The sequence below is a fragment of the Centroberyx affinis genome, unplaced genomic scaffold, assembly GCF_046629955.1.
Source record: "Centroberyx affinis isolate AG114_WGS23_722 - 3 ecotype Tasmania unplaced genomic scaffold, CSIRO-AGI_Caff_v1 ptg004389l_1, whole genome shotgun sequence".
Classification (NCBI taxonomy): domain Eukaryota; kingdom Metazoa; phylum Chordata; class Actinopteri; order Beryciformes; family Berycidae; genus Centroberyx; species Centroberyx affinis.
Window position 1 is genome coordinate 73,040 of NW_027282079.1, and position 22,791 is coordinate 95,830.

At 39.9% G+C, this 22,791-nt stretch overlaps 1 protein-coding gene across 1 annotated transcript in view; it reads right to left on the minus strand.

Moving 5' to 3' along the window:
* Window positions 1-2,159: 2,159 nt before the first annotated feature.
* Window positions 2,160-22,791, minus strand: part of LOC139664883 (uncharacterized) — a 34,515-nt gene continuing 13,883 nt past the window's right edge. Inside the window, exons 10-17 of the mRNA XM_071543866.1 lie at window positions 12,076-12,222; window positions 11,408-11,491; window positions 10,115-10,211; window positions 9,967-10,031; window positions 7,398-7,598; window positions 7,215-7,277; window positions 5,591-5,773; window positions 2,160-2,375 (exon numbers count right to left, since the gene is read on the minus strand). Coding sequence (XP_071399967.1) covers window positions 2,160-2,375; window positions 5,591-5,773; window positions 7,215-7,277; window positions 7,398-7,598; window positions 9,967-10,031; window positions 10,115-10,211; window positions 11,408-11,491; window positions 12,076-12,222 — 1,056 coding nt within the window. The remainder of the gene's footprint in view (window positions 2,376-5,590; window positions 5,774-7,214; window positions 7,278-7,397; window positions 7,599-9,966; window positions 10,032-10,114; window positions 10,212-11,407; window positions 11,492-12,075; window positions 12,223-22,791) is intronic.

Here is a 22,791-nt window from a genome sequence, read left to right on the forward strand (position 1 = left end):
AGATTTTATACTAAAAAGTAAGATTCGCCAACTCAACCACAAAATATACTGAACAAAAATATAAACGCAACACTTTTGTTGAAAGTTGAAATAAAAGTTGAAATAAAAGATCTAAGACTTTTTCTATGCACACAAAAGGCTTATTTCTTTCAAATTTTGTTCACAAATTTGTTTAAATCCGTGTTAGTGAGCACTTCTCCTTTGCCAAGATAATCCATCCACCTGACAGGTGTGGCATATCAAGATGCTGATTAAACAGCATGATTATTGCACAGGTGTGCCTTGGGCTGCTCACAATAAAAGGCCAAACAAAGTTTGAGAGAAATAAGCCTTTTGTGTGCATAGAAAAAGTCTTAGATCTTTTATTTCAACTCATGAAAAATGGGAGCAAAACCAAAAGTGCTACATTTATATTTTTGTTCAGTATAGTTTTATTATTCCCCAGTTCTAGGGTTAGGGTTAGGTTTCTGGGTGGATGAGTGAGGGACCAGGGGGGTACAACACATTGGCAGAAAAATGGAGAGCAGAGGAGCCTCCAGATCTTCTCGGCTTTGCTGGAATCCTCTCCTCTGGCTCTATGAAATGTGTTAGTTGCTCTATATTTGCTGTGGTTGGAGCCTTTGAGGAGCCTCTCAGGGCCATTTTCCCTTCAAGGCTCACAACAGTGAATGGTCCCAGCATGTCACTTTCCATTTTGCCTCCCTTTGGCTGCTGTTCCCTCATGGTCTTTCAGAGAACAAACCCTAACCCTCACTTAATGTTTTTTGTTGGTGTTCCAGTCCCTCAAAAACCATCTCCTACTTTGCCAATGTCTCAACTTTTTCTGTTGAGATCTACAAAAATACTAATGACCATGACTGGCATCTCTAAACCTCAGAAACAATTAGAGCCTCTTTCTGCATATTCCATTGGCTCCTCAGACTGCCTCCCTGCCAAACATCAGAAAATAGAGGCTGTATTTTGTTGTCAGCTGCTTCTTTGTTGGAAGACCAAACATGGCTGGGGCAAGATGTTGGTCCCACTTCTTGGGCTGATCTCTGGCTAGCTTGTTCAGAGACCTGAAATATTCCATACATACATATTACATATAGGTCATTTGATATTGCAAAATGAACTTTCAATAGCATTCATGATATCCAGGTGTAGATTTAGCTGCATATTTGAACAAAGTTGGATGGAGCCATTGCTCCTCTGGATGCCCAGCATATCACAGAGTTGATGGTTCACCTTCCATTTTTTCATTATTGTAAAAAAAAAAAGTTTGTCAAAAAGTCAGCATGGATATGTCATACCCAGATATGATGAATGTTGCTTATTTAAACTCTACCTTATTTTTAAACTCTGTCCCCTGGTCTGTAAGCAGTCTTTGATGTGCACCAAACACACTTTTCAGGCTCGTTTTGAGGCTAGTCTTGATCATTAATGGTTATTGCCTCCACCTGGGGCTGTGCCTATATAACTGTCTCTGCTCTTCATTTCAGTTGCTGAGTCTTGAGCAGTGCTTTACTCAAGCTGTGGTTCAGTGCTTTTTCTAACTTGTTACCTTAGTGTAGTTTGTTGTTTTTGCCTCTTTAAGCTGTGTGACAGGCTAGTTTAGTTGTAGAGCCTCGTCGGTTCTTTTTCCTGTTTATTTCTGCTTGGTCAATAAACCACCAGTCAACTGCAGTACAGCCTGCCTGCTCATCTTCTAACTATCAGTGTTACATTGCCTCTATGATTTAATTTAATTCCCGTTAACTTACCCATTTGTGGATGTCAGGCCAGTAATGCATTTTTTATGATTTATTTTTTATTAGCTTTTTCAGAACAATAACAACCACAACATTCATATTTGACGCCAGTGGTAAAGAAATGTAAGATAATAACAATAAAAACAAATATACATATATATAGACATACACACATATGTACATATACAGACAAACAAACATACAGTATCTGACTATAAATTCAAAAAAGACAAGTGAAAGTGGTGCAGAACCAGTAGACTGTTACATTACAGTTCCAGACAGCAATGGATAGGAGTCACAGTGTTATTGGGTATTTTGTTCTCATGACAGAATACAAAACAAACCTTTTTACACAGGTAAATACAGGTAGAAATTAAGTCCCAAAACAATAACAATCAAAGTCACAAATAATCATGTTCCTGGAGTTCCTCAGGCTGTCCCACAGGAGCAGATAGCTGTGCACACAGTGCCTGCATCTGCACTGATGCCAACAGCTTGCGGTTGATGTAGTCCTGTCCGTGGGGGGCCTGGAGGTGTTTTGATCTGGATGTGGCTCCCGTCTAGCGCTCCCACACAGTTGGATGGCTCCGCAAAGCCCCGAGCCACAGCAGGAACGTCCTCCTCAGCAGGGTAGTGGATGATCTGCTAATGAAAGACCGTGAGCCAACCAGTACAGTGTGATAAGGAGCTCCAGGTGCTGAGCCCAGCCTCTTGTCTTTCCCCTGCTGAGGAGTTGCAAGAAGGTGTTGTGTACAGGTGGTGGTACAGACGGTAGCCCGCTCTGAGGTCCTGCTGCTGATCAAAATAAATCTGGAGCAGGGGCACCTCCTGATTAATTTATGCGCAAATCACATGTCACAAAGTTTAGGTATAAGGTTGTTCTACAGATCACTTGTTGCATACCTTGTACTTTATTTTAAGGTTGTCCCACTTCTTTGCTGCCTGGGCTGGGGTTACTTGCCCACGCAGCCCAATCACATTCAGAATGATACTGCAAAACAAGCAATTTAAAAAAAAAAAACAATTACAATGAATAGCTATTGTAGCCCAATATTGCAATAGCTGGCATCAAACATAAGACACTCACCCCAAGCACCTCTGGCAGCATTTCTCTTCCCCGTGAAGAGATGGTCTCTCTCTGTGCACTGGAGGATCAGCTGGCTCCCCTCTTCTATCCCTATAATCACATCCAGAAGCCTTCATCTTATTTACTGATTTCTGTTTGGATGAAGTCTGACATCCTACAACAGATCTGTCAGAACATGAACATTTAACGTGACACTTCATTAACAAATGTTCAGCTAACGTTTAAAACCTAGGCTATTTATGTTTGGCAAATATACTGTGTGTGTGTGTGTGTATATGTAACAAGTTTGAGCTACTTACAACTGAGTATCCTCTGACCACGCCTTATTGGAGGACGCATTTTGGCCATTGGTCATTATCTACTCATTCTCATGCCAGTATAAACTCGGGTGAGTGTTTTTTCTTCATACAGCTTACCTGGAGTTCTCCAGGCTCGCTGCTGGAGGAGCTTCTTCCAGTGAATGGGGAGCTGGACGTTCTGCTTCAAAAAGGGCAACAAATGTCCATAAAATGAACTCCATAAAGCTTGTTCTCCACTAACAAAGACCACGCCACTATGAGATGTATTTAGATGGTTTATTGAGGGAAAGAGGGGTCGAGAATGGAGGATGGAGGAGGAAGAGGGGGCCAAAGGAGCCAAGGAAGCTGTACTGGCACTGGCTGAAGGAAGGGAAGATGAAAGGAGGCTGGGTTGAAGGGATGCATGTGCAAGGGTGTTTTGCGCCTCTGTCAGCAGATTCACCACAACTCCAGAAACTGGAAACTGACGCTACCACATCTCTTACAGCTTTAGTGTCTCTTTTCACGGTGACTGGCACACATACATATCGTTTTGTTTTTTATCATTGTCAACATAATGCTAACTACCCTACAACAGAAAAACAAAAACCTACTTTGTGTCCAATGGGATTCGAACCCGCTAAGCTCTGTTTGATAAAACAAACTTCTTGTAAGAGTCAAGTCATACTAGGCACACCACACACCAACAACAACATTTTATGTCCTATGTAAGATTTGAATGGTGTTGTAGCATCGGTGTGATGAAGTCAAATTAACTTGTTACCTGTCGACATGTAGCACATTTTCTTCAAGGTACCCGCTATCTGCCTATTGTTTGTGGATATTGCAATTATCATCAATAATGTAATGAAGTAGGCTGTATAGGTCTATGTTGAATGAGGTCATATGAGAAAACGCTATTTTGTAGCCTACTGCCATTCAGCTGATTTCACAGTTTATAGTCGTGGGTTTTCACGTTCTATATTAGTATCATATTTACACAACAGTTGCGTGTGACAACCATTTGTTTTGTGTAAACGTTATAACTTGTCCCAGGTGTCCAGATCGACTAAATTTAACAGATCCCATTAATGATTTTCAAATAAATGAACAGTGTATTGGAGAAGCAAAGAAGAAGCTAAGAATTTATTTTTGGCTGGACTGTCATTTGCAAGAATCAAGTTGCCCAACCAACAGAGAGGCCCCTCTTGGTTAATCATTTTACAATTTTGGGGCATTTGGCAGAAACTCTTGGCCAGAGCAACTTACAAGCAGTGCTACATCAGGGCCAAAAAAACAATGCAATGCATCAACAGTAAAAACATCACATCTTGCAAAAATAATACATCAACCAAAAGGCAGGTGAAAACACAACAGTGTCAGTAAATAGTAAGTGTCATACTATTGTGTGTGTGTGTGTGTGTGTGTGTGTGGAGAGAAGGGGGGGATGAGATGCAAACCCTGGTTAGGGTAAGGGGTTATGGCCGGGGCCTACCTTGCAAACAAGAGCACCACAAGCTGTTGAATCTTGCTGTTGTGGATGTTTTTGTGTCTCATGAAAGCTCTTTAGAATGGAGAAAAAAAGGTTTATCATTTAGCATAAATTCCCCAAGAACTCTTTTGTAATATTGTACTCATTATTTAATATTGTTAAAATTGTTTCCCCATTCTGGAACTTGCCTTGTCACATCCCTGCAGTATAACACCCTTTTCTCCTTTGGATAGATAGCCTTCACAATACATGCAAATAATTTGTCATTTCTCAAATTTAGGTCAAGATTAACCATCGCATACATAGATTATCATGTCACAGACCGGCCCAATCAGGGTGTCGAAATCCATTGGATCAAGCTGAAATAATATTTTAGATTATACAGTGGAACTCATAGCAATCATAATGACATGGTATTGGAATATTATAGCAATTTCACAGTGGTTACCTTTTTCAAGCCCTTAAATGATCCTTTCCATATGGCTGTCATCTGGAAGGAGTCCATGAGAAAGACCCTTTTGTTGGTGGTCTCTCTCAACCTGATTATGCAAGCAATGAATGCATTCAGAACCTAAAATGACAATTTATTTATTAGGTGTCTCATTTCACATTGACACATCTTTTTTGCATTTTAAAAAATACATACTTTAGAGTGTCAATACTACAACACATTAAAGAGAGTATTTTCCTCCCTCTCTACCTCCCTCTCAGGTGCCAAATTCCTCAGGTCCATGGCAAATATTTTATATGGCCCCACCTTGCTCCACAACACACCTTTTTTTCTATCTGCCCAGATGTCAGTTATTACTGAAAAAAACAATACAGATGATTTTTGCTGTGAACAAAATGCACTCAATATGTAAACAGCATGCTACTTACAATTTTCTACTGGGTTGACTGGGCCTTCATTTGAACAGGTGGGGAGTGGACTGCTTGCCTGAGCAGGGCTTGGTGGAGATGGGCGGGCAGGAAGAGGACTTGAGGTTGTATTTGGAAGGGATACTAGCCAGGAGGAGGACTGAGGGTTATGGTTGGTGGAGATGGGAAGCCAGGAGGAGGACTGAGAGTTATGGTTGATGGAGATGGGAAGCCAGGAGGAGGACTGAGAGTTATGGTTGATGGAGATGGGAAGCCAGGAGGAGGACTGAGGGTTATGGTTGGTGGAGATGGGAAGCCAGGAGGAGGACTGAGAGTTATGGTTGATGGAGATAGAGATGGGCAGGCAGGAGGAGTGGAAGGGATCTTTGGTGGTTCTTTGTGGTTGGTTGCTATTTTTTTTCCACCTTGCTGGGATGCACTCTTCTGGGTTTATATACCTTATAAGGTGGTCAATGTTAATTTTCCTCATAGTTTTCCCTTTTTCAGATTGAAGGTCTGCACTTTTCCCCTCAATGTTCAAAATGGTGAATGGACCCAATAAATCTGGCTCCATTTTGCCACCTTTTCTTTGTTCCTGTCGGATATTTTTATAGTATTTTTATAGTGCCCTTGTGACATTGCCTTCTGCCTTGTTGAAGATATCACCCAGGGTTTTGAGGCCCTCCGATATTTCTTCCTTTTTTTTTACCAGATTCTCCACTCTCTCATCACTTATCTATAACGAAGGTTTAGATAAGTGAGCTGATTTATCGGAACTCATACATATCTCCCATCTCAACAAAAACAATTCTGCATGTCTTACCTGACATTCCTTTGGAATCTCTGATGGGTATCGTGCTTCCCTTCCATACATCAGGTAGTATGGGGAGTACTTGGTGGTGATATGTTTTTTGGTTCTTAGTCCAAATACTGTGGACTTAATATATGTATCCCACTCATTTGGGTGTTGAATTACCATCTTGTTCAGAGCTCTGAAATGTTAAAGAAATTATATTGATTTCACACTTGGTTTTGTTATGATCATTGATTTAAAGTAGAGCTGCAATACCAATAACGGTGCCATTAAGCCTCTCCACCAAGCCATTAGTCTGGGGGTGGTAAGGTGCATACAGACTCCTGGTGATACCCAGTTTCTCACACAGGAGAAAGTTGACCTAGGAATTGCAATAGGAGATGTTATAGGAAAAGCATGGAACCAAGTATACTTTTTCTTTATGGCACTATTATGCAGCTATGAACTGATTAAGACTCACTGGTGCACTTCATACCAGATCAAGAGAACAATGAGTTCCAGTTTAATTTGAGGCTAAGATTATTAGACTCTGCAAAGGACCTTTTTAAAAATCATTTGTACAGGATTGTGCTGTAGGTTATTAAGTTGCCATGTTTAAAAAATAACACTATAATTAGGCCTTCTCTGAATTCAACCTACCTTGTTCACAAATTCTTTGCCTCTGTCAGTGAGCAGCCTTTTTAGGGCCCCGTACTTGAAAAAGAAGTCTAAAATGCACTCCGACACCTCTTTAGCTGTTTTTGTTTTCAAGGGATAGACCTCGGGTCATTTGGTGAAATAGTCCACCATGACACACAGGTATCTGTGGCCACTGTTGGTTTCATTTAATTTGCCCACAAGGTCCATCCCCACTAGCTCAAGAGGCTCGGAGACCTGAAATATAAACCAAAGGCTGAATAATAAACACTGACCACTGTGTTAAATTCTGATTAAGTTTTTTTGTGATACAACTTACCACTATGGGGTAGTACTCCTTTTTCTCTTTGATAGAGGCCCCTTTTGTCTGGCACTCTGGGCACTGAGCAATCAAATATGTATAAATCAGATAAGACACACAGTTATCAATATTAAGTAAGCCCAATATACATTTTGGTGTGCTATCAAAAATGTTGGCCTTTAATTTATGTACAGTACTCACCCATTTGCTGATGTCATCTTTCTTTCCAGGCCAGTAGTACCTCTTCATGACTTCATCATGAGTCTTGTCAACCCCACAATGGGCCCCGATCTCACTGGCATGGAACTCGGTGAAGAGAGTACTGGCCTCTTCAGGAGTAAGCACCACCTTTGCCAGATGATGCTGCTGTTCATCCCGCCTTCTTTTACAAAAGTAGTGAAGCTCCTCATCTTGAGTGATTATGTTAAACAGAATAAAATTATAAACCAAGCTTTGGAGGTTACAAACTGACCATGTGCCATTGATTTTGTTACCTTTTATCTTGGAAGTTCTCTGCCCTTCTTTTCAACACATATCTTTCACTTTTAGTGAAGTGGGCAGGGTATACATTATTCATTTTTCAGATGAAGGATTTCTTCCACCTTTTGGGGATCCATAATCGCTCTCGCTCTCGCTCTCGCTCTCTCTCTCTCGCTCTCTCTCTCTCGGATAGTAACAGTGGATAGACACAGGCAGGATTTGAACCTGTGCCACTGCAATTAGGACTTAGCCTAAATGTTACGTGCTGTACTGATTGAGCCTCCCCATATTTTAAATCTTTATTTAAAAGTGTACAGTCCTTAAAAAAAAATATATATATATATATGGAAATCAGCCAAACAATGGTTGGAGAACCATGTCCTTTTATTCATTCATTAGGTATCTAAGGCAGAGACAGGAGAGCCTGGTTCATACATCAAGTGACTCTCTAAAATAAGGCAATATCTATCAAGGTAACTGATATGGCCAAGTAGGCTTTGCTAAACAAACAAACAAACAGGAGTGACATGCTTTAAGACCATGATAAACAAAATAAGATCAGACGGACTGGCATGTAATCACATCACAATACACACATCCAATAGTTGAGCTCTGGCCAGAGAGCAGATGTTAAAGCAGAGGAAGCTGAATGTTTTGAATTTCTAAAGTTGCAGAATTACAGTCACATGACATGGATGTCAATTGATTGGGGCAGGCAAGTTGGCAGTAGCAGCTGTAGATCGTTACAACTTTTCCTGCATGCCACTAAGGCACGAGGAGATGACAATCCGTGTGTCCATCTTGTTGTGACATCATTAAGAAACGCTGTACAATAATAAAACCTTAATGCTTCTAAAACCCTTAAGAACAGAGCTTGTGGTGTTTGTACTTTTATTCCAGGTGTTGGCAAACTAGCGTGTATTGTGGATTATAGATTGACATACAGTGTAGCCTAATGCAAGATAGCTTTAGAGCATATTGTAGCTATACTTGCATCATTCAAACCCACCAAAATCAAACAGTTCAACACAACAGAATAGTCAAGTCAAATTTATTTATACAGCACATTTCATACACAGGGCAACACAATGTGCTTTACATAAAAAGACAATACAGTATGCATATGCAATATGCATCAACAAGTGTTAGTGCAGTTACACAAGAATCAGTGCAGAATATGCCAATGTCAAAATATACAAAACACACACACACAGACTCACACACACACACACACACACACACACACATTAAGAACTTAGCCATAGATTGTTGTGAAAAGAAAGGTTTTTAACCTGGTTTTAAAGGTGGTCAGTGTGGGGGCCTCTCTCAGGTCCTCAGGCAGGGCGTTCCATCTACTTGGGGCATAAATACAAAAGGCAGCATCCCCTGCTTTGGAGTTAGTACGAGGGACGGTTAAAAGACCGCTGCCTGTGGACCTGAGAGTTCTTGCTGGTTTGTATCTAATTAGCATGTCTGTTATATACTGAGGTGCAAGGCCATTTAGAGCTTTGTAAACAAGTAGTAGAATTTTAAAATCGATTCTAGTTTTGACAGGGAGCCAATGCAGGGATCTAAGAACCGGTGTAATGTGTTCAGACTTTTTAGTTCCGGTGAGAACGCGTGCAGCTGCATTTTGAATTAACTGTAGTCGCCGCACAGCTGATTTTGGGAGGCCGGTGAAAAGACCATTACAGTAGTCTAGTCTACTTGTTATAAATGTATGAATTAATTTCTCAGAGAATAGGCAAAACCGCAGCTCTGGTTTAAAGAAAAATAAGTTAAAATGTAAGCTTTGTGTCTTGTTATAATAGCAACTGGGCTTACCCAATAATGTGACATGTTATAAGGAAGGACAACAATAATGATCAGTAAAATATATATTTTTTTATTCAACATGCAGTGCATAAATAGTCTCCCTCTGTGGAGGGACGTCCAACACAGGAGAGGTGATACCACAGTTTGCATGTGGTGCACTCAATCTGAAAGGGAAAAGAAAAAAAACGTAAACTTTCTGAAACCTGTATGCCAATGTGTGTCAGATTCTGAGTTCAAATCCTAGTTGTGGGTCTTTGGAGTCAGGATGTTCTCCTTTATATTCACTGAGTTTCCTTCAGGTGCTCCCGTGTCCTCCAGAAGTGTAAAAACATGCAGGTTAGGTGTGTGAGAATATACTTTTCAATGAAATTTCTGCGTAACTGTGACTTCACCCAGTGATATTGATGTAATCCATCCAAGGTTCTTCCCAGTGTTTCGGACGAAAGTTGGTCTGAAGTGAAATTAATATTCTTACCCGGTCATCAGTGTCAGCCCCTGAGCTGTCCTCCCCACAGGCCCCACACAGCTGGGACAGGTCATCTGTACAGGTAAGATACAGGCATGTAACGAAGTCTGCAGACGTTTTGATTATAGATATATTTTGTTTACCTTGTATAGTATACCTGAGTCTTTTAACGAAGATATTGCTATGGCCAGCCTCAACCTGGCTTCCCCCTCCTGGTGCACAGGGAACTGGACATTTTTCCCCAGCAGGATTTGCTGGGGAAACATGCAAACATTAAAGCTGTTATTTCGCTCACCTTGTTACATCCTTGCACCGATTTATTTGTTCTTGGGCGGCTCCAAATGGGTCCAAGAACAAGGCCCTCCTCTCCTTCAGATACATGATCTTAAAATATGAAATTAAACATTAAAGCCAATACTCTCCTTTACCCGACGGTCTCATGGTTGTCTGAATATGTTAAGATGACTTACAATTAGTGTCCAGTGTCCTTTGTCACACACTGCTCCAGCCGCCACATCATATTTCAATAGGTCCAACTAAAAACAAAAAAACTGAAATTAACACACATACACATCTGAAGGGGAATTTATATGATAGTGTAAAGGTTGAAATCCTACCCACCCTTCTTAGACCTTTGTCAGATCCCTGCCAGACTGACGTCATCAAGTAGGAGTCCAAAATGAGCGCACCCACTTTCCTTCCCACCACCATTAAGTAGGCATTCACAGTCTGTAAGTGCAAGAGTAACTTGTGATCCATTTTTTCCTAACAATCCTAAAGATAAACATCAGGAGAAGTATTTTAGAAAAATGTACCTCACTCCCCAACTCTTTCCCTGGGGCCAAATCCACAATATTCTCCGAATATATTTTATATGGCCCAATCCAGAGTCGTCCGTTTTCTCCCAGCCCATATGTTTCTGATCACTGTAAACATATCAATGTCAGTCATTTGTGAAATGCATCGTTTGAGGTGTAACTTGTGTCAGTTTACTCACAGGTTTCTGCATCGTCACAGGGCTCCGAGGAATGGGAAGGTGTTGGGTGTAATGAGGTGCCTGTCTGTGGAGTCTGTATGTGTTGTGTCAAGGTTTGTGTATGTGGTGGAACTGTCTGTGATGGACCAGCCAGAGGAGAGGGATCCAACATTTTTCTCGATTTAGCAGGGATCCTCTCCTCTGGCTTGATGTGATGTTTGAGGTGATCAATGTTCATCTTGAATGTCTTTTTCCCCTTTTCAGACACCAGGTCAGCACTCTTGCCATCAACAGATATCATTTTGAGGGGTCCCAGCATGTCCGCTTCCATCTTCCCCCCTTTTCTCTGTTCTTGTCTGATGTTCTTATATAGAACAAGATCTCCCACCTGGAAATTGTCCTCGTGGCCTGTCTCCTCTTTTCTCTTGCATACTTTCTCCTGACTTTTTTTTTTTTTTTTATGTTGTCCTTCACTTCCTTGAAGACAGATTGTTGCTCCTCGAGGCCTTCGCAAACCTCCTCCTTGAGCAATAGGTTTGTGACTTTGTCTTCTGTAACCTGCCAAAAAACACAGATTAAAGTGAGGACATTGATGGAATAACTGGAGGTTGATCTGAACATTTTTTATGGTGAGAACATTAGAGCATCTTACTTGGTACTCCTTTGGTGCCTCCCTCCCAAACATCAGGACATTGGGGCTGTGTTTAGTGGTCAGTTGTTTTTTGGTGCGGAGACCAAACATTGTTGATTGTAGAAATCTGTCCCACTTTTTGGGGTGATCAGCCACCAGTTTATTTAGGGACCTTAAATTGCAGAATTCAAGAACAGGCATGAGGAAGCAGATTAAAATTTGACAGTGAAACCTATTTTGAGATTTATTCTATGAGAGCTACAGAATAATTTCATCATGCAAACCTTTGTATTGTCCCGTTCATTTTCTCCACAAGACCATTTGTTTGGGGATTGACCTTTTAAATGTTTTATTGGGCAAGCAAGAAATTGGTTCGCACTGCCACTGTCACATATTGGGGATTCATAATGCATCATTACTGGACCTTATTCCGAAATTCAGAGCCCTGGTCTGTTAGCAGTCTTTTAGGTGCACCAAATTTGTAAAAGAAATCAAGGATACAATTTGTCACCTCATTTGCTGTTTTGCTCTTTAGTGGGTAGGCCTCTGCCCATTTGGTGAAATAATCAACCATGACACATATGTACTGGTTGCCACCATCTGTTAGTGTGAGTTTACCCACCAGGTCCATCCCTACCAGTTCAAGAGGCTCTGTTACCTTGGAGAAAAAACAACACAAAGGACATGACTATTACATCACTGTTGATGTGTTAAAAAAACTGACAGAATATATCATTGTGTTCTTTACCTCAATCGGGTTATATGTCTTCTTTTCTTTAATATTGGCCCTCTTGGATTGGCACTGAGGACACTGAGCAATCTAAATGGAAAAATATTTTCCATTTAATATAATAAGTACAAACATAGTGCAAATTAATCCCGATACTGAAAAATAGTTTGAGCATACAGTATCAGCAAGTATTATTGGCAAATTAATTCACAACAGCTGCAGGAAAACAGTGTTAGAACCACAGACAGGCTTTCTACATATACACCCTAATAATGAACGCATGTGTATTCCAGCTCATTATTTTCAGGATATCAACTCACCTATTTGGGAACGTCATCCTCCATACCAGGCTAGTAATACCGGCTGAGGATTGCACTGTGGGTTTTCTCCACTCCACAGTGTCAGGTGCCAGCTCTCCTCTTGATGATGAACCTTTCCCCGCTGGTCGACCCCACAGGATACTGGTTGTGGAGTTTCAAATCCAGCACTTCTTTCACAATTTTGGGATCCATGGCACCAGTGTGAAACCACCCAACTGTCCCTTTTCTTAGCCTACCTCCACCTGTCAATCTCTATCTCCTGCTATAGGCTATCCTCTACTACTCCTGCACCTCTACCTACCTTCACCAGTTCACAACTCCACAAATACACGCACAAAACAAATGAATAAACACAACTAAGACACACAAGCAAAAATAACAAATACACACAAGACACACTGCTAGAGACACGCAGATACAAGAAATTAGAAATCACAAAATGAGAACACACAATACCAACCTCACAAAGAAATTCACACAAGCACACCTCAGTTACTCACTTTTAAGGCCAATAACTCTATCACAATCAACACTCCATCACGCTATTACTCCATCACTCTATCACTCTATCATGCTATCACTATCACACGCTATCTCTATCTCTCACTATCGCTGTCTAATCGCTGTCCGATCTCCTCACAAACCCAAAAAGCTGTGACAAATTGACCGAACTTTTATAGACCGCTCCACGCCCATATGATCGTTTTCTCCACCTGTACCCGATACAGTCTAATTACTGTCCTCACTGTCCCTACGTAACATTTGACTTTCATGTCTAATATCGATCATTGGGTTTGCTTGATAGTACAGAAAATCGTTGTGATGACAGAGGTACAGTACATAGATTTATACAAATACTGTAAACAAAATTTGATCCATTATTTCACGAAAATCTGAGTCGATCTGCATTAAATTTACTTCCGCATTACCATACAGCCTTTGGTTCAATTTTTTCCCCTCTTCTTTAGTGTGAATAACTGATAGAAAAAATACTGCCACACAGGCTTTTCCTGGGCAGAACCTCCAGTGTGAGTCTAGTCTAGTTTTGCTCACTTCAGGACAAGCGGCAGGTTTGGGGAATTTATTACGTTAGCAGGATTATCACACTAGTAAGTGCATATTGATATGTTAGCAACTAAAAGTTCCCCAGAGAATGTAATAAATTCCCTGACTTCCCCTCTCTGGAATACTCATCTCTAAATTCCATGATATTCCAGGACTCTCAGCAGCTTTTCTCTGTTTGTTCCCTTTTTCCAGTGCATCATGTGACTGTGGGAACTCAGGGCTTGAAGTTCCATTTGTGTGAACTCGTATTTCTCTGACAAGGCTCGATACTCCTCAGCTGAATGCCATTAGCAGATATCACTGTCTTATGCTCACCATGTCTGGATAATCAGTTCAGTGAATTTGATCACCTGCTTTGTTCTCATGTCTGATAAGATGGTGAACTCTGTAGTTTGAATGCTAGTCCAATATCAGTAGATAGTGTTTTCCATTCAGGTGGAATATATTTTGTCCCTTCTGGCTTGCTGTGTGGACAGTGGGCCTCTCCTCTGTTGTATCTATGAAGCTGATGTGTTTCACATCTCTATGTCTCAGACTGCAGGCCTTAGTTCCTTTCAGCAAGACCCAGGGGTTAAAGTGGGCTGGAACGATCCGGAACGGCGTTCTGGCACCTTCGATTAATAAGTAAATAAATCTGATTGGCAGTTTCATACATAATAATGTCAAGCAAGTTCACAGGGCTGCCAACTCTCACGCACTGACCGTGAGACTCACACAATTGACATTTATCACATGCTCTCATGCCACAAGTCGATTTTCTCATGCAGTGAAAAACAAATTCATAAACATCGCGGCACAAAGACAGAGCAGCAGTGAGATTCAGACCATCTGAATAGTGAGAAATATACACAAATGTATTATATTGTAATTTATTCCCATGCATGCTGCTCAGAGTAATCTCAGTCAGCGGCTCTTCTGCATCTCTCCCTCTCCTCTCAGGCAGGAGTGAGAGTGAGTTGCTATGGTTACGGGGACGCTCTGTGTCTGTCTTTCTGAAACTCTCGCGATTCCCAATAATAGGTTTTTTAGGTTAGTATGCCTATGCAAAATCATGACTGTAAGCACCTCAATGCTGAAATCTAGTAATATAACATAATTTTACATTTTTGCTTAACATTATAGAGGGTTGCTGTTTCTTGACTTAATCCAAGAGGTTAGGTGGTGTAGTAAATGCAGGAAATTTGTTTTAAATTACTATTTTTTTCTTCCCCCCTCCCCCCAATTATGTATCTACCCCCCCGTAGAAATGCAGGAAATTTGTTTTAAATTAGTATTTTTTTCTGATTTTTTTTTAATTTTTAATTTTTTTTTATGTTAATAATGGAAAACAGTGGAAATTTAGAAAACATTGGAAATGGCTCAACATGATGGGCTTCTCAAGGTGCCACATGGGAGGAAAAGGTCAAATGTAAAGGTCAAAGTGTTTCCCAATGTTGTCTTCCCTTCACCTGAGTGAGAGTTTGATCAAACTCTGTCACAAACCTGTTAACACCAAGAACAGTATTTTTTTTTCACCACTTCTATTTGAAAATAGATGTATCCTAAATGTGGGTGTGCTTGTTAGTATTATGTACGTTTCATGGGTTGGGTTGGTGACCATTTTGTTACATTTTAACACGCTTTATAATCGATTTTGGATCACTGCAAAAATGTAGAGTCTGGCATGTTGGGTCAGTTGTGTTATTTAAAAGGTAGGCCTACAAGCAAAATAATCCACACAATTCTGTTTAACATCTGTCATCTTCTTGACAGGCACATTGACAGTAATCACAAGCTTGTGAGATGGAGAATGGTGTTCCATGGCTGCGTGGATGGCTACAGTCGCAGCATTGTGTATCTGGAATGTCTTGATAACAAAAGAGCCTCCAGTGTAGTGTGCCTTTTCCAGCAAGGAGTGCAGAACTTTGGCTGAACAGAAGGAGCATCATCACTGGTCGCAGTGTACACAACCAGAGAATTGAAAGGTTGTGGGCAGAACTAAATAGGGTCGTGGCATACTACTACAGTGATTTGTTCAGCTTCATGGAAGAAGAAGGCATACTCAACTCCCTTTGTGAACTTCATTTAGTTTGTTTACATTTACTTACCACGTGTTCAAAGATCAGTCCAAGAATTCAGAAACAGAGGTCATTGAGGGTATACCCTCATTTACAATGATGCCGAGAGTACAGAGTAAAATACACATCAAAAAATAACCAATAAGAAAACAAACAAACAAACGACAGAACACAACCAGTTAAAAACAGTTACATTCACGAGTGGTGAAGTTTGCAATTATGGTTTTAAATTGACCCAAATGTACAATTGTGTCCAGTTTCAATGTGTGTTGCAAAGTGTTCCAGGTGTGTGCAGCACAGAAACTAAAGGCAGTCTTTCCAAATTCAGTGTTTGTACACGGTACTTCGAGCATTAGCCAATCACTTGAACGAGTTGAATAGTGACTATAGGACCAATTTAATAAAGAAGTAATATATGATGGCAAGTTGCCATTAAGGGCTTTATAAATAAAGAGAAACCAATGCCTGTCACGTCTTACTGTTAGGGATGCCCACCCAAGCTTTTCATACGAGAAGCAATGATGTGTGTAATAACTGTCACCGGTAATAAATCTTAGGGCGGAGTGATAAACTGAATCTAGGGGTTTAAGAGTGGAGGGCAGAGGCGTGTCCATAGATAACATCACCATAATCCAAAACAGACAAGAAGACAGCCTCAATTATCTGCTTCCTACTGAACAAAGGAAAATTAGCTTTGTTTCTGTACAAATATCCAATTTTTTGTCGTAGCTTGCTGACAAGTGTGTCAATGTGAAATTCAAAAGTAACTTTTTGATCCAGCCAGATACCGAGACCCTCTCAATATTGTGTCCATTCAGAGTGGTAATATGCAAACTATTGTCCATAATGTTTCTGGCTCTAGAGAATAGTATATATTTTGTCTTGTTTGAATTCAGGACTAATTTCAAATTAAAAAGTGAGTCTTTGTCAAAGGCTTGTTGTAGGATTTCAGTGGCTGAGTGCGCAGTATCAGCAAAGCAATACAGAACTGTATCATCTGCATAAAGATGGGCATTGCAGTTTGTTAGAAAGGATGTAATTTTATTGAACCTTGTGGAACCCCTTTTGACAGTGGTAAAAATACAGAACGATCATTTCCCAAAATCACTCATTGCTGTCTATGAGACAGGTAGTCCTGAAACCATTTACAGGACTTATAATCAAAGCCAATATCACACAGCCTCAGTAGGAGCATAGCATGATCAACTGTGTCAAATGCTTTTGTTAGATCGACAAAGAGGGCAGCACAATATTTCCCTTTGTCAACAGCAGAAACAAAATCAGTAGTAGCAGTGACAGTACTATGCTTAGCTCTGAAACCAGATTGGCGTGGACTTAATGTGACAGGTAGAGAGCACAGGTACCCTTTACATAAAGGGTAATCAGGGAAGTCAATGGGCTAAGTATCAGCCAATGGGTAGCATCAGACACACCTGAGTTTCATGTCCTCCTCATCATAGGGAGTATATAAGGCTGGAGATCAGTGTAGAGCATGCTGGTCTGTGGTTGTGCCCTTGTGCTGGGTTCTCCTGTGCTTGTAGCTGAAGGTATGCCTAGTATTTTAGATGAGTGATATTAATGATAGCAGGTTCCAAACTATCTCACTGACTGGTTCACCTTATTATAGGTTTGATTAGCCTGGACCCTTATGGCTCTCCATTAGATTGGGACTGAATGGGGACCAAGGTAACATGTGTTTTCTTCTTGGTTATTAATGGTTTTATGTTGGTTGACTAATAGCTATCCTCCAATAGGGATGATGCAGCAAAGTCTTCCCCTGTCAGCGGTCTCCTCCCTCAATTGCCACTTCCTTTGGGTATGCAAATCCTCATTATATAAGAAATTCTCTATTTTTGTACTGTACCCATTTTAATATAACAATCTTAAGATATTTTTATATTGTTACATATAAAGTTGTTAAACTTTTTTTTCCAGCGTCCCTCATTCCCAGGCTAACTTTAATAAACCATGTCTCTGAAACCATGCTTGAAACCATGTCTCTGTTTCATTACAAGTTTACCTGTGTGCATTTCATAGAAAAGGAGTATTGTATAGAACATTATTTCCTGGGGTGCAATTCCCTAGGTGGCGTAGTCAAGGTATCAAAGCCCCTAGTAAGCCTGGTCACATTCGCACACCTCCATTTTTAGGAAAGCAACTGACCGAAACACCATACTGCATGCGGACAGTTTTCACCCCCCATGGCTTATTAAGAATATCCCTTATGGACAAATCCAGAGACTAAGATGCATATGTGACTCTGATCAGGATTTCCACACTCAATCTATGGATATGCAGCGTTTCAGACAGAAGGTATCAACCCCAGATTCTCACTCAGGCTCACAACAGAGCTCTGTCACTTGAGAGGAGGACATTGCTCAGCTCTAAACCAAAACAAGAGCAAAGCTACAAACCTTACTTTGTTACACGCTATAGCAAAGAAGCTGTCCAGATCGAACATATTACAAAAATTGGGACATTGAGAGCGATAGTTCTTTACGGGAGGTGTTCACTGAACCCCCGGGGATCAGCTTCAGAAGAGCCTACACCCTGAAGAAGGCGCAAGCCGACATGCGTTGGTGTATTTTTAATGATTCTAGCCCATTGAATTAAAGGCCCTTTTCAAACCATGAGTGCCTGGACCTGGATTTCTTATGCCATTTTGTTTTTGGTCATCAGTCTTCCTCTCTCTCTGAAGTATTCCCTTCCATGAGCACCGGTGGTTTGAGGGACACCAGAAGCGCTTCTGCTACACCTCTCTCTGAATAATAAAAATGTAATGAGTTGCTCTGAATATTGACATGCAGGACAATTCAACATATGGCATAATCTACATTATTATTTTTGAGAAATCCAAACTCATAGTGGTCATGGACCAAAATACCATCATCATGTACATTTAAATCAACATTTTCAAGCTCAACTTACTTGGATATCTGATTCCTTCTTGTACTTGTATTTTAGGCCTCCAACATCCTCATAACTGGACCAAGAAAAAAGATCCAGCCATTTGAGAAACAATGTGGTTTGTGCAAGATCCAGTTTCTGCTGGCTCCAAAGTCTGCGATATACAGTTTATTGCTGATATCTGTAGAAAAGTAAAAATGCTCCTTATCATATACCAATTAAAACAACATTCACAAAATTACAACATAACATTATCAAAATCTATGCATCAAAATGCATATTACAGGATGGTTCATCCATAAAGTTTCTTTTACCAAACAAAATATTTTCAGGCTTCAGGTCTCTGTGCAAAATTCCATATGAGTGGAGTTCCTGAAGTCCCAGCAATAATTCAATTCAATTCAAGGTGCTTTATTGGCATGACAGTTCACAAACAAACAATATTGCCAAAGCATGTAACAAGAGATAATAAGCAATATGCAATAACGCCTGGCAGATCCCCCAGTCTGCGATGCTCGGTCAGGCTTTGTCTCTCAGGAAAATCTTTGTTTTCAGTCAGTTCGATCAGACTGTTTTCACAGAGAGGGGAGACAAAATAGGCAAAGTAAGTGTCTTCCAACACGGCAACGGGTTGCAAAAGATGTTCCGCTTGTAAACTTTCTGAACACAGGAAATAAGCCGTTTCCAATTTGTTTTTGGAAATATGTTTGGCAACTCGTTTCACTGTGAAAGAGTCCTGGGAAAATCTCAGCAGCATTGCATCCTTTGCAATCTTCATTTTTGTGTTGAAAACAAGGTCATCAATTTTCATCACACCGGGCTTGGAGTCAAGATTTTCAAGTGAATTCTTCCATCGAGATTCCTTGGAAATGGAAAAAAAAACTCAATGAGATTATGCAAACACAAAATAAAACATACAAAACATAATACAGTGTATACAAAACATAACTGGAAGAATGACTATAGTGAGATCCCAGAGTTTCTTCAGTGAATACAGATGAAGAAAGAAACCTCCATATATCTTTACCCTCTTTTCCGTGTGCTCATCGCAGGAGGAAGCAATGGTTTTCCAAAACAAATGACATTTACAGCATGAAATCAATCATTTTAAGTATGCAAGTTTTTTTTATCATTGACAGTATTTGAAAATAAAGTTCCCTTGACATGTAATATATTAATCCTAACTACAGCAAGTGTAAACCTTGACTGATAAGATTGGTTAGATTAGTCATCTCACAACATACCTAACATACCCTCGCTCTGTTTTTTTTATTGCTCACAACTACCATGCCTTCCAATTCTTCTTCTTCAAGGATGGAGTTTAGTCACCAACATTCTCTCTGCCTACTTTCCTCCACACCCTTATTTTATGCTGCACCATATAAGGGCCACTCTACATTTTGGGTTTCAACAATACGCTTAAAAGGAATTTATGCCAGTTTGCAAAGCGTATTTACAATATTGGTAAGGATGAGAGAAGTCCTCACCACTTAGTTAAATGATGAAATCCCTGAGATAAGTGGCGTGTAACAAAACCTGTAAATACAAATATAAATATAAATACATGTCACCATTGACAGTTAGGGTCTCCGTAGTCATACACAATTTCTTCTCCTGCGTTTATTTTTGTGATTTGCAAATGCACACAGATGTGCTTTTCTGTTCATCCAGTATCTGTTGGTCACATAAGCACAGACAGACAGAATGACAGAATTTTCATTTTTGGGTGAACTATTCCTTAAGGGTTTGGATTAAGAAAAGGCTTGCTTTGAAAACAATCTACATCTATATTACACATCGTAACTCTGTACACTGTGTATAATGGCAGTGAGTATTCATCATTTAAAATTTCCCCTGCTTAACATGACTTTCTTGCTGAGAGTTATATGAAAAGATAAATATCATTCTCATATCTATACACAAATCTTAAATTAGAGACAGCAGCCAGTAAACTTAGCTTAACATAAAGACTGGAAGCAGGGGGAAACAGCTAATCTGGCTCTGCTGGAGCTACAGGATATCAAACTGAATGAAAATTCCCTTGATGTTTAGCCACACAAGCTCTACTGATTGACACAAGTGTTCTGCATTAAGGCTAATCAAGTGATGTTTTCTCAGCCCTTTATACTGCTGCATTCACTTGCTATCTGGTCATGCCTTGAAGAAGGTCTCTGACCGAAAGCTTGCATATTATAAAGATTCTTGCACAGATTTGAGTGTGCGGATGCTTTTTTCAACATATAATAGTTCTACATATAATACTATGTACAGACTGTAACAATACACCATTTCCTGCCTTATAAGACATTAGCAACTCGACTGAGTTTCTTTAATTAAATTTTGTACCTACATACAGTATTGAACAGAGAATCTTATATTCTAATCTAATAACATACCTTTCTCCTCGTTGATGAATTTTTTCTGAAATGTGTCTTTATCTTTCCCAGAAGCAATGAAGTGCAAGGCTTCCTTTTCAGGACAAACCCTTCTGGGTCCCATGTTTTTTTTTTTTTTTTTTTCTGGGTCTCAGGTCGGTTTTCATCCTCCAAAAAATTGCAAACTGGTCAACACTTCCAAAAGGATCAAAGACTGCCATGAACCTTCTGTGAGGAGCCCAGAATATATACACAATCCTGCCCAGCTATCTGGACAGTGATTGGTTCTTAGGATAAGACATCAATTGCTAACTATTGCTGGCACAGTAATGCAAATGTTCACTGGCAATGAAATCGAAAAGCTTCCTCCATAATGTGGGGAAATGGGATTGATTTACTTATTTGTTTACAGTGGTAAGGACTACAGTTGTATTGGGTGCTATTGAGACACAAATGTGCAGTTCATTTCAACAGCCAAGGTAAATCTGGCTTTACATATGCTTTCATCTGTCTTCTTCAACATGAATGGTGAATCAGTGCAGGAAGACCACACTTAGATGCTGCAGATGTTTCAATTCTCTGAGAAGGTTTACAAGCAGTGGAAAAGTCACAGAGACATAATTTAAATACTTAATCAGGTGAATAAAGTGTCTTAGTTTAAGATATTGTCTGGCCACTGTGGACAAAGAATTGGAATGAAAATTAATGATTTAAGATGTTAGGCTTGCAGGAAATGTCATCCAAGCCTGCATGGCCATGCAAATTCAAGTAGACCACAAGCATCTCACTAATGTCCAAATATTAATCTGAAAAACGTATGTCACTCTCTTTGATGAAATGAAACTCTTATGATAGAAATGACACTGACTTACTGCAATTACTTCTGAAATGTTCTTTTTGTCTTACAATGTATCTAATACAATGGATGGGAAAATATTGTTGTAATATTGTTTGATCAGTTTTGTAAAGATGTTTCCTGCTCTGTGTCTCTGCAGAGGGAAATAAATATTTTGTCACAGAGCCTTTAGAGGATCTTCCATTGTCTGCAAGTAGAAATGCTGCCTGGTAAAAACAATTTAACATGGTATGAGAAATTAAGATTCATCAGATTGTCAGGGATACAAGGGATAAATCAGCTAGAGGATGGATTAACCCGAAAAAGCCCACTGTTAAACTACTGCAACACAACTGTCTACAGTCCATAAGGTATTGGTTATACTGAAGTTTTTTACTCCCTGTCTCCATTTTTGTCATGGCCACAAACACATCTTTACAAATACTTGACACAAAAAGGAACAACCTAATATTAGCTGATTCACAGTATTTTTTTGTGGATTATGAACTAATTTGACTGTTTGTGTTCAGAATATGGCACAAGATGTTAATTAACTTATTTTGAAAATGATCAGCAGGATAGCAATCTGATTTAATAATTGATTTGTTACAGTTTGGTTGCTTCCTGATGATGATTTTTGATGTTTTGGTACCCAGCTATACACAATACATCTAAGCATGTAGATTCTTTATTATCTATGTACATTTCATACAATAACCTTGTGCATGCTGTAGTAAGCAATGTGGCTTTTTAACATTCACACACAGCTTTTTAGGAAGAGTTCCACATTTTTTAATGGGTCTTCAGTTCATGATGTGGACATAAAAACTGGCCTCTACATTGAAGTAGTGAAGTGAGCAGCACCCATGTGCTTCACAGATCCTAACTTTTAAGGTTGAATTGCCTCTGAGAAGTGAGTGACTTGGAGCGGGTGAGGG